Consider the following 11,785-nt stretch of genomic DNA (forward strand, 5'->3'; position numbering starts at 1 on the left):
CCTTCTCCTGTGTATGGGAGGCACCAGTACAGATTTTCCACTGCTGCCTTAGGCCATGGTTAGTTGAAAAGATTCCTGCCCAGCTGTATCCTGCCATGTCTTTGCTTCATAAGCTTTCATATTTTGGAACAGCCTTTTTCAAGGTTTTACTTTCACACAGCGGAAAGTTGCCAAGGGACGTATCTGATATTGTAATTTATCACCTCCTGTGGAAAAACAGTCTTGGATACGTGTATTAGTATCAGATATCACAACTGAAAGTAAACACACTGTGTAGAAGATGCACTGATTTATTAATAGAATAAAAATGAAATGTAGTGACATGTTTTTCCACTATTAAAGCCATAGAAACAATCAGTGTCCCATTTATATACTTGATGGCGTCATTCAGTAACTCATTCATAAACTCTAACTGACATGTTCAGGTCAGGTATTACAGAAACCATTTCCACAATGAAAGCAGCCTTCCTCTGGTACAAAGTGGATAGCTATGAACACTGTCCCCACAGTTTGCAGCTGCATCGGTCTATAGGAGGTTTTCCTACGTCCTCTATTTTAATTCCCGAGACTTTCTCCACCTGGAATAGCTTTTTAAAGCCTTTCAACAGCAACAGAGCAAAACAGCTGAACTTCTTGTGGGGTATAAACCCACTCTTCAGGCAAGAAAATGCATTGAATATTATAAAAAAATGGGCTCCCTTCCAATATACAGTGGGGATTATTCATTACAAGATCCCTGGCTAATTATTGGAACTTTGAGGCAACTACAACAGAGAAAAATGTTTGTAACGGAACAGCTTTAATTGTAACACAGTCTCTTTTGTCTGTTTCTACTTCTACATCATACATTCTGCAATGTCTTAAACTGTAACCCATCAGTTTTGTTAAATCATAGCTGCTGTGATTTCATAGATAATAATGTTATCAATATATAGCTTTGTGTGATCTAGCATGATCTGAAAGAAATAGGCAAAGTGATAAATAGGAAATATTACAACTGACTTTGCAATTTGCCTCAATATGTGAATTTCCTTTAAATCAGGTACAGGAAAGAGTAGCGGCTATGAAGATAATTAAAGTAAGCACTTGGGTTTCACAGGATTAAAAACCATTGAAAACTAATCCCTTACGGATACAAAGGAAGACAAACATCCTATCGCAGTTGTCAGGGGACAGAATGTGTTCAGGAGCAGAATAAGTTGCAATCTTTCCTCCCGTAGATACGTATCTCTTGCACACTGCTTGGAACAGGTATCTGTGATATCAGTATGCTGAAAGCCTTTGGAAAAACCCTACTCTTCACTTCCAAGTATCCTGTTTCAGGAAGGTACAAAGCCCCATGAAGAGCTGGGCATTAGAATGTGAACTTAAACCAGAATGATGAAGACAGATGGTGAACCCCAAATGAGAGTCTTGCGAAAAAAAAAGCCTCTAAAATTTGAAAACAATATTAAAGGAAAAGAGAAATGAAGTGCATATTACTGGCATGGCAGAAACCCACATATAACATACAGCACACAAGCCTGCAGAGAGCATATCAGCCATAACCAGCTGGCTTATGTGAATATAGCAGTCATGTATCAGAACAAGCTGGGGAGTTTCCTGCAGTCACATTTACTGCTTGAGTTCGGCTGTCCATATTGGAGAGGGATTTGGTACCGGAGTTTTCTGATTGAACCAACTGTTCAGAAACAGCAGAAGAAGTGACAGCACGGTTAGCATGCTCACTCTCCTGCGCTGTAACACTGGGAGTGAGGTTTTCCTTAGCTGTCCCAGCATGACTGTGTGACTGGCTGGCTTGTCTCCCTGCTTCTGCCTCCTGCTGCTGCAGCATCCGCTCCACCTCTATCTCAAGTTCCAGATTTTCCTCATCTGCCTCCACTTCCAGCTGCTGCATTAACTCCTCCAGCTTCCTGGCCTTGCGGAGTTCATTCTGCTGTATGATCGTGCACAGGTGCTCCGTGAGGTGCTCCTTAATCTCCGTCTTGTGTTGGAGGTCCACCTTGGCTGCCACGTACTCCGACTCAGCCTTATCATACCGCTTCCTGCAAAATCATCATCATTTCTCGTGGGTTAGTTCTCAAAGCACTTTACAGTCTGACACACGGACAGATACTTTAAGCATCCCTGAAATGCAATGTGCTCTGCAATGCATTATGCCAGCTATTTCATGACATGCTGCTACATTAGTAAAAGGGAAGAAAATAAGTGTGAATAAATCAAATCTTCTCCTCTTGACACATGAGCCTCCACTGCTGCTGTATTCCAAGAGTTAATTTGCTCATCTGAAATCTGCAGATTGAATCACGAACAAGCATTTTTACTGCCTCTTTGAAGAGATGCATCACTAGCAGCAGAAAGAAACCATCAGAAATTGTAGTGCTTTCACATTTCTAATGAACACCTACCTAGTGAACTGAAACACTGCAAAACAGTTTTGTGTTTTTTCTAATCCAACCATCCACCCAGCAGATACAGATGCTACAATGGTGCTAGACACATTTACATTTGGATCTGGTCTAGAATTGTACTCTTGCGGCCACCCATATATATGTTCAGAAAATCATGAGCAGCACAGATTGACACAGCATATGACATCAATAGTGATCACAACTTTTGTGTGGCAACAGATGTAGAATATTATTGTAAGCATCCCCCTGACACACACCTCCTGCCAATTTGCACTTCCTGTCATGACAAATATAGCAAAAAGGAAATATTCCAAATATTTATTGAGGTTAACACATCCGGGATCTCTAGCACTTCAATGGTTGGTGTCCACATTAGTGATGCATCTTCCACTACATTCAGTGAATCTGTATATTAATTCTGATTTAATTAATAGAAAGATAGATGCAATCTTGCTCATCAGAAAAGGGAACATGCAAAGGCTTTTGCAGAATGACGACATGATGTACCTTACAGAGCATTCATAAAACTAATATTAGTAAGGTGGTTGAATGAAGAATCCAGCTGTTTTATAAAACCAGATTCAAATATCTGGTTAAACAAAGCAACAGAAAGATAGGAGAGATGCTTTGCTTAAGGAAACAGAAGGAAATAAGACATAGAAAAGCCTTCCCAAATATGTTCCTTTATATAATAATCACAAAACTTTGACCCAGCTGTAAAGGCTATGTCTGCAGTGGGCAGAAGATGCCCACTTACATTTCCCTCATAAGAAAGTCAAGATTTCCCTGGGCCAGGTATCTGAAATGGAAAAACTAATGCTATACTGAAAACTTCTGCACAGTTAAACCTTTGGGCTGAATTCACACATATTCTTCACATGATATTTATGAAAATTCCATTCCACAGCAATAGTCAAATGCCCCTAACTGTGTACGTGCTCAGGACTATTTAATATTGCACTTTTTGACCCACTGAAATTGTGTTTTAGCCCTAAAATATAAGACAAGAACTAAAAAATTGCTTAAAAAGACACCACTTAAAAGTAAATCAGCTTTCGCTCATAATGCATAAAAACTACAACACTGAAAGTATGTAACTCACATTTCCAAATCCCTCCCTCACAAAAAGTCTTACTAAGTTCATGAAAGTAATTAATTATTTTGTAAAGTTTATCTCCTTTGTCCTACCAGCATCCCCTTTTGTTATCTTCATTAAAAACTGCTTTCCAAAAGTCAGAGCTACTTGTGTTATACGCTCTTTAGCCATTAAGCATTTCGAATAGACACATTATTACAAAATTTTGGTAAGGAAATTTCCAGGAGCATTTAATGGTTTTAGAAACCAGACTTAAACCTAAAATACACTGAAATGTTTTTCCTCTTGAGGATATGAAATTCAGTATTCATATGCACTCAGCTACTGAAACTACGGTTAATCTTAGATATTTCAAATTATAATTACACAAAAAATATCCTTATTTTTTAGCTACCGCTGCTATTTTTTTAAAGACTAATTACTATGTTTATTGGCCTGTGGTCAACGTATAGCAGAAGTCATAAGGAGAAATACACATTTAACACATTGAATCGTGAACTAAAAACCGCAACCGAACATTTCCATTTTATTAAATGGCTACATAAACATGGTGATGTTTATCTACTGATGTTGTGGTTTACCCACAACTAATAGGGTGTTCCGATTAATTTCTTGCATTTAAGGAACTCATCAGAACCAGAGTGATTAAAGGCACATTGTGAAGGGTGAAAGATTGCTTTTTCTTTCAATTTTTGGTGCCAGTTCCAAAAGCACTTCAGCAGTATTATATGTTTTAAGCTTAATTGGTCCCATTGATTCTAACAGGACCAGAGCTGTCATCAACAAGCAAGTTTCCCTGAAAAGGACTTTCATTTTAGGACTTTTAAAAAAATTCTTTCCCCGTGAGAAGAAATAAACAACCTTGAAACAATAAAGCAAGGCTTATGGACAACTGCACAGTTAAAGCAGTAAGTATGTCTCGTGACAGCATGAAGCTGGAAAGCACAGTCTGCAGTCAGAAAACCTACTTCAGTTTCCAGATTCCAAGGGAAAAATTAGGAAATAAAAAGCACACTTTTACCTCAAGATTTGAAAGCCCCCCAGACTGTGACCGCTTTAACTACACGTTATTACAATGACATAACTCCATTACTACTTCGGTGACAGGAAACAGCATTTTCTCCCTCCACTCAGGCAGTGCTACTCCCTCCTCCCTGTCTGTCGCTTACCGGGCATAGGAATAGTCCAAGCTGGCCTGATCAATGCGGTTCCGCAGGATGCCAATGTCAGCAGATACCATGTCATCCAGAGCTTGTAACTCCTTCTGAATCCTTTTTAGTTTCACTGTTTCAGCTTGAGTTCTTTTGGATCTGCAAAAGGAAGATGCCTTTTTTTTTTTCTTTTCAAGCCTCTCTTCTTGACATAATGGGCCCCATTTCATTTGCAGAGCAACTAACTTCTTTAAGAGCTATTCAGAAGGTTTCTCCTTTATGGTTTAAGACTTTTGATCTTATTTAATATCCACAGGGATCTAAAATGCCTGCTATTAAAGGACTACAGCAAAATTACGTAATGACTATAATCAAAGTGCCTAAAATGGATTGTGTTTCTTCACTGTGGAAACACACAAGAAGCTGCTGTATCTAAGTAGTTCTCAGTGTAAGGAAACAGGAAATGGCTTGGGGGGGGGAGTGAGAGGGGGAAGGGTTTTTAGTCCTGCAAATATCCCCTTTCAAAGAAGCCCAGTTAGTAGGGGCCAAAAAGTCACCTAACCTAAGCTTGATTTCCATTTTGTAAAATTATTCCCAAAAGGCCTAGCCAAATCCCAATGAAGTCAATGGAAAGTTTTACATCAAACACAAAGGATTTCAATCAAGCCTTATGTAACCTTTTTCAACTCAGCCTATTCATTCCTAAGTTCTGAAAACTAAATGTTGCTAAGGGCAGCAAGCTTTGATGGATTTCACTCCCAAGCAAGCTAAGTAACTTTCAAAAAGCTTTTACACCAGGTCACTTTGCTGTCATTCATCACCACCAGCGAAACCATGCTTTTCAGCCACTACTTTACACCCCAAAGCAGGTACTTGAAAGCAAGACTAGATTTGTAGGAAGTGACACCATCTCTCATTAGATCAGCTGATGCAGGCGGAGAGAAACAGACATCCTATACTATTGCTTAGAGCCTGAAGAAGGCCTTTGGATGTCAGACATAACTCCCTAGCTATCACCTTCCAAGTCCTCCTCTCTCTCCTCATGCTCTGCTTCCAGGAGGAAGAACCCAGCCTGGTGGTCACACCCACATTTGCTGTCCTACAGTGACTCAGACCAAATGTACTTGTGTTTTATCTCTGCCTGGCAAAGGAAAACAAAATCTTCAGAACCTCAAAGAGAATCTTCTGCACAGTACTGGCTATGTTCATCTGTGCTACCCAAGGGCTTTGATGGGCAGAAAATAATACATGTCTGTGAGAGCACTGTGAGCTTCACATCTCCTTCCTTGATCCAGTGTTATCAGCTGCTCCAATATCCTTCCCTACAAACCTTGCCTTCCCTGTAGTCTTAAACTATCTCAGTGGACAACACCGTACAATACCTTAAAGTCTGGTCACCTAAAGAGCAAGAGCTAACAACTGTGAGAACATGTGAATTTTTATTATTTCTAATCAGCCAGTGGTAAAATGGTACCTTCTTAAAGCTGATTGTCTTCTCTTTTCAACATTTTTCACATACTAATGAAAAAGAGTCAAAAGCCCGAACAGAAAGAGCTATAGTTTCCCTTCATAGGTGAGGAATCAAATAAACTTTCCTTAAATCCAGTGAAAAGAAATCAGGAACAGAACAGGGGTGAGCATCTGAGCACCCAACTTCCAAACATGCCCTTACGGACAGGCACAAGGGCTTCAGCTAATTCTCGAATTCTGTAATAACTTTTCCATCTGCACACAGAGCTGCAGCTTTGGAAGTGTGAAAAGCTTAGTCACAGCTTCTTGGCCAGCACTTGTCATCAAAGGGAAATGTAAATCACAGCTGCTCACTTGTGGAGCAGTACATACAGAGCACAGAGAGGAAGAAAAAGTGAGATTTAAATAAAAGATATGCAACTGGTTGCAGATGAAAAGTAATCCCTTCCTCAGCCTCAGCCCATGCTGCGGCATAGCCCCTTACCTCTCAGCAATAGCTTTGGCCAGGAGTGCCTTCTTGCGTTTATTCTTCTCTTCTATCAGCCGCTGCTCTTGCTGGAGGATTTCCCATCTTGATTTTTCCTGCCTGCTCATTGACAATAAGATCAAAATTAATAGAAAGTTCATTTCTCTCCCTGTTCCCCAAATTACACAAATATTCACCATCGTATTTCCTGGAGCAAACTCTAAAAATGTCAAAGGAACAATAAACAGGTTTCGGTTCTGAGGAAAGAAGAATCATCTGCAACAAGTCATTCAGACCAATAAAACATTTCCAGATGAAATCTGCTGATCAGAACAAAAATCTTCATAAGCAAGTAAGCTGCTGGTTAATTCAGCTTTGCTGGAAGAAAGAGCATACTGCGCTTTTTCAGAAATGGGTGGAATTTTTCATTTAAAGGATGTGCTTCTCCACTAGGTAGAAGCAGTTTCAGGTTTCCTAATGGCTGCTAGAAGTCGCTATCTGTTCAGTCTGCCAACACAGCCCCTTTTTTGGAAATGTTTTTTTCCATAAAACAGATCCTTTCACAGGTCTGCTTTACAATACAGCCCCCAAATAATTAAACGGATACAAATGAGAGGCTGGTAAAAGTTACAATTAAAATCAGCAACGAGGAAGAACAAGAATTCACTTTTGCCACCAGGGAAAGAGTTATATGGATTCCATTTCCCAGGCTACATCTACTAAGAGATACAACCAGTCCCAGAGGACGGAAGGCAAGGTCTCAGGTGAGAGCAGACAACCTGCGTCAACACAACTGGGCAGGATTAAGGAGAAACAAAAACTGCTTTGCCACTTTTGCACCCTGTTGTGTTCTTCATACCCTCTCTCAAGAAGTCTCAGCTTAAAAATAGCTTAAAAATAGCCAACTCACTCAGCTATGTTAATCTTAACGACCATTTCTGCACAAGAATATCTCTTCAGACTTCTCCTCATCACCCTATTCCTAAAACCTCATATAGAGAAATATTTTTAATAAGATTTAAATTCAAGTGCACAGGCTGAGATGAATTCAGCAGATTCAGGGGTGGTTGTTGCAGCTAAATGTCATTTGCTCTCCACAGAGTGAAAAACTTCTCTGCAAAGCTTTAGCTATCTTCTTCCCAGTCAAATAGTGTCTGTATTTTTCACCACCAGGAAGAAGCTGAACAGCCAGTACTACTGGTGAGCTGCACCCACACAAGGGATTTGGCACTGCTCTTCAAAGCACTGCTATTCTGGTGAAGGGACAGCTACCTGTAGGTAGGTGATCCCAGCCAGGAGCCAGGTGGGTAAATGGCAGGCAGCATGGCCAGCAATCTCTCAAGGTGTATCTGTGCAAAACAGAACCTCCCTGATCCTTTTGAGTTTTGAATTTGAGAGAAGCCACGCTTTGCTTCTCCACACAAGTGCTGCTGGCTGCCATAGTCCTGCCTCTCCAGCGGGAAGCACCTCCTTCAGTCCCCTCTGAGATCCTATGGACAGATCTAACCAGAGACAGGGTCTGGCACACCACACTTGGAAAGCTGCTGATCCCTGTTTTGGGGGAATACAAATAATGCATGAAAGTTTGGTGGCCAGCTAGTGTTTGTTGATTATATTGGGCAGAAAAGTTTGGACCTGCATAGGAACTCAAGGCTGGAGCAGCATTGTTAAAGTGTTTTAAAAATAAACTATATGCCCTAGAAAAAGAATTCATCCTTTTGCCCCTCACATTTTGCTTTGCCTGCTGAGGAGAAAAAGAAAATTAGCACTTGGATACAGACAGAAAAGTAAATGTAAAGAGGTAAAAACAAGTAATTTTCCATATTGGTAATGCCTGCCCTCTCTAGCATTTAGACAGCCACTTCCTTTTATAGGCTACTATCTGAATTCTGGATGATGAACTAAGTAATTACCACATTCAGTCAGAATCCCAGAGAGCCATGTTCAGTACTTTTTCTTTTCTCTCTCTCACATGTACCAGTCTGAAGCTTCTGAGGGAGACAGACACCCCACTGTGGGCTGATGCACAGGGTGAGAGCCTGGAGATTGGTCTCACTGTGAATCATAACAGCTATAGAACTGCTTAAACCTGAAATTTTACCTCCTTACCAACACTTTTGGCATTAACAAATCTGCAGCAATATTGTGAAGGGGAACACAAAGTTACACAAATCACGGCATATCTGCTTCCAAAAGGGCTTTTTGTTATGGCTGCTGGCTTGTCTATGCAGCACGATTAAGTCTTCATAAACCATTAAGACAGTCCTACATCTTGGGTGCTTTATGGTGTACAGTCCCACTACCACAGGAAATTATTTGGAGGCAGCACGGTGCGTATCTGCATGGATTACACTACAGAATTTGGTCTTGAATCAGGTTTAACCCAAGTAGAGATGAAAAACAAAGGTTCAATGCAGAGGAAACAAACATGATCTCTCAAACCTTCCTATTAGATACAGGAAAGTTCACTTTACTGTACAACAAAAGAATGAGTCAATACAGAATAAAATCCATCCCCTGATTTTATCGACTTACTAACAATGCCACTTTCTTTTTCTCCACTTTGGAGTTTGGTTTTGCAGGGCGGGTCTGCGCATTGTCACTGCCATTACAAGGATCTACCGGTGTCACTTCCTTCTGCTGGTCTCCATTGTCACTTTGCCTTTGATCTCCTGCTGAAGGAGGATGAGGTGGTGGCACAGGCTGCTGAGGATGACTAGGCTTGTGTTTTGGTACAGAAAGCAACTGCTCAGGAGGAACAGAGGCTGCTCCACCCTGCAGTCCCAGCTTCTGACATTGCTGCTGGAGGGCTTTTTCTCTTTGCGTTTGCTTCCGACTCTTATTCACAGTGTGGGGGCGATGCTGCTGCTCCAAGGGTTCATAGAAATCTATTAATGGATGAGAGGGAGAAACACGATTAAAACCAAATCTTAAGATCAAAGACAGACTCTGTGAATTAGCTTTTCTGGGCAAGCAAACTGGTGCAAAACCAATGGAAGGAAAAGACATGCTAGGGTGTCAAGGGAATACAATGTGGGAGAAAACCCAGGAACCTGGAAATGTTTTGTTAGCCTAAGAATCAGGAGTTTTAGAGGATCTGAGCATACAAAACGAAGAGAGGGAGGAATAAGGGGCTTGGACTGCAGGACTAAAGGAGGAACCTTAGGTAACCCCCGCTGGCAACTCTTAGGGGACTCACGGAGAGATGGACGTAGAGCTAAAGAAGGGTCCCAGGCAGCCTGGTGGGCAAACTGGGAGTTTATATAGTGAAGAACGAAGGAAGAACAAGATGACAGATGGGCAAAAAGGAGGCTGGGAACATGAGTGTGGTAGCGGACAGATGTGGGTGCAGGACAAGGGGCTGGAGAGTTTGGAAATGTGACAGAGACATTGCGGGTGAAGAGACAGAGGGGCTGGACAGGAGACCGAGGGGCGCAGTGAAAGATGGGGGCTGGATAGGAGGGGCCGAGGGACTGGCTGGGGGAAGCGAGGGGCTGCCTAGAAGCTGAGGTGTTTGATGGGGGTATAGTTTGGATGAGGTGAGGGAACGGACAGAGGTGTGGATGTAGGGGGCTGAGGGGCTCAACGAGGAGGCCGAGGCTGACCGGTGGGGGGATGAATGTGAAGGCTAAGGGGGTGGGAAGCCATGGGGGATGGCAAGGCTGAGGAAAAGAACATGGAGAGCTGAGGGCGCTGCACAGAGAGGCCGGGGTGGACGGGTACGCCGAGGGGATGGACGGAGGTGTCGACAGGGGGGCTGCGGGGCCGGCCGGACGGAGGTGGAGGTGCAGCTGCGGGGGCTGACGGGGTGCCGAGGGCCCGGAGGCTCCTCCGCGCCGCGCCCGGCCCCGCTGCCCCCCGCTAACCGGGGCGGGCGCTTCGGCCGGCCCGGTCCCGAGCCCCGGCCCCCGCCAGAGCCCGGTCGCGGTCCGTACCTGGGCGCTGACCCCGCAGGCGCCGCAGCTCCTCCTGCGAGAAGCCGGCCCAGGCCTCGGCCATGGCGCTTCCTCCTTCCGCTGACGGGGCGCCGCGGCAGGCAGGGCCCGCGGCTGCCCCGCCGCCGCCGCCGCCGCCGCCCGCTCGCCGCAGGCGAACGCCACGGACAGCCCCGGCCGGCAGCGCCGGGGGGCCTCGCGCCGCCACGGCAACGCGGCGGGGGCGGGGCGGGGAACATGGCGCCCTGAGGAGACGGGGTGGGGTGGCCCGCGGGCGGGGGGTCTGGAGCCGAGAGAGCGGGGCCGGCCCTTGCGGGGGTCTCTGGGCTCGGGAGGTGGCGTCGGGCGGAGCGCGGTGCTGACAGGGCCTGGAGGCCACAGGCCGCCCCCGGCTGCCGCTCACCGGCGGGGCAGCCCCAGGGCTCCTCAGCGGGCGGGCAGGCCGGCCCAGCGCCCCGTCGGTGGGCCCGGCGGGCAGTCACGCCCGCGGTGCTCCTGGCGCAGCACACGGGCCGCGGGGAAAGCTGGCCGTGCAGCAGGGCTGCCGTGGGCTTGGCACACGGCATGTGCAGCGGGTACTGTGCGTGGTACACTGCATGGGGCACATCCCAGCAGCTCCTGAGAATGTAATGCCTGTGAATGAAGAGCTCAGTGAGTCCCAGCTAATTAGGGATGAATGAAGAGGAGGAGCCGCTTCCTAATAAAGCAGGCTTCAAGGAGCACCACCGCGACCCCCTGGTCATTTATAATCTGTAATTAGGTAGTTACAAGAGCAGATGAGACACCTGCTCCAGTGCATCTAGAGCTGTGTTTGCGGGATATACAGAGCACGTCTTTGGGACCTGTATATTAAGGGAGCTATGAGGCAGGGACATCTGTGCAGCTAGGTGCTGATGTGCTTTAATAAGTTACAGTGACACCACTGTGAGGAAATCAGCAAGGGAAAATATTATTTTGCCCATACTGATGTTTCTGAAGGTCTGCTTTGACCATTACGCACAAGGATGCACGCACATACTTCTCTCCCTAGGTATAAACTGAAAAGATCCTGCAATGTAGAGCAATATTCTCTCAGTAGCCATGAAAACAAGCATTTTTTTCCATCTAGCCCAAATTCTTGTGGCCACTCTAAGCCTATCGGAGGTCTTGCAGACAAGCTTACCTCCCACCAGGAGAAAGCCAGCTGGAACACAAGGGCACGAGCCCCAGGCTTAGCTGAAGCCATCCAGGGGACTGGAGGCTTAAATAATACATCA

General features: G+C 44.7%; 1 protein-coding gene across 1 annotated transcript; it reads right to left on the minus strand.

Moving 5' to 3' along the window:
* Window positions 1-277: 277 nt before the first annotated feature.
* GORAB (golgin, RAB6 interacting) lies at window positions 278-10,704 on the minus strand. The gene is made up of 5 exons (XM_072868162.1): window positions 10,530-10,704; window positions 9,134-9,482; window positions 6,613-6,714; window positions 4,677-4,817; window positions 278-2,045 (listed from the first exon to the last, which is right to left on the minus strand). The coding sequence occupies exons 1-5, from the start codon at window positions 10,591-10,593 to the stop codon at window positions 1,574-1,576; spliced, it is 1,128 nt and encodes a 375-aa protein (XP_072724263.1). The 5' UTR covers window positions 10,594-10,704; the 3' UTR covers window positions 278-1,573.
* Between the last annotated feature and the right edge of the window lie 1,081 nt (window positions 10,705-11,785).

Source organism: Ciconia boyciana, chromosome 7 (assembly GCF_034638445.1).
Source record: "Ciconia boyciana chromosome 7, ASM3463844v1, whole genome shotgun sequence".
Classification (NCBI taxonomy): Eukaryota; Metazoa; Chordata; class Aves; order Ciconiiformes; family Ciconiidae; genus Ciconia; species Ciconia boyciana.

Excerpts from the sequence above, each read along its gene's own strand:
- GORAB (XM_072868162.1), bottom strand. The coding sequence starts at position 10,593 with ATGGCCGAGGCCTGGGCCGGCTTCTCGCAGGAGGAGCTGCGGCGCCTG. Across the intron at positions 6,715-9,133 it reads GAGAAAAAGAAAGTGGCATT|GCAGGAAAAATCAAGATGGG; the intron begins GTTAGTAAGTCG and ends GTCAATGAGCAG. Across the intron at positions 2,046-4,676 it reads TTGGACTATTCCTATGCCCG|GAAGCGGTATGATAAGGCTG; the intron begins GTAAGCGACAGA and ends ATGATTTTGCAG.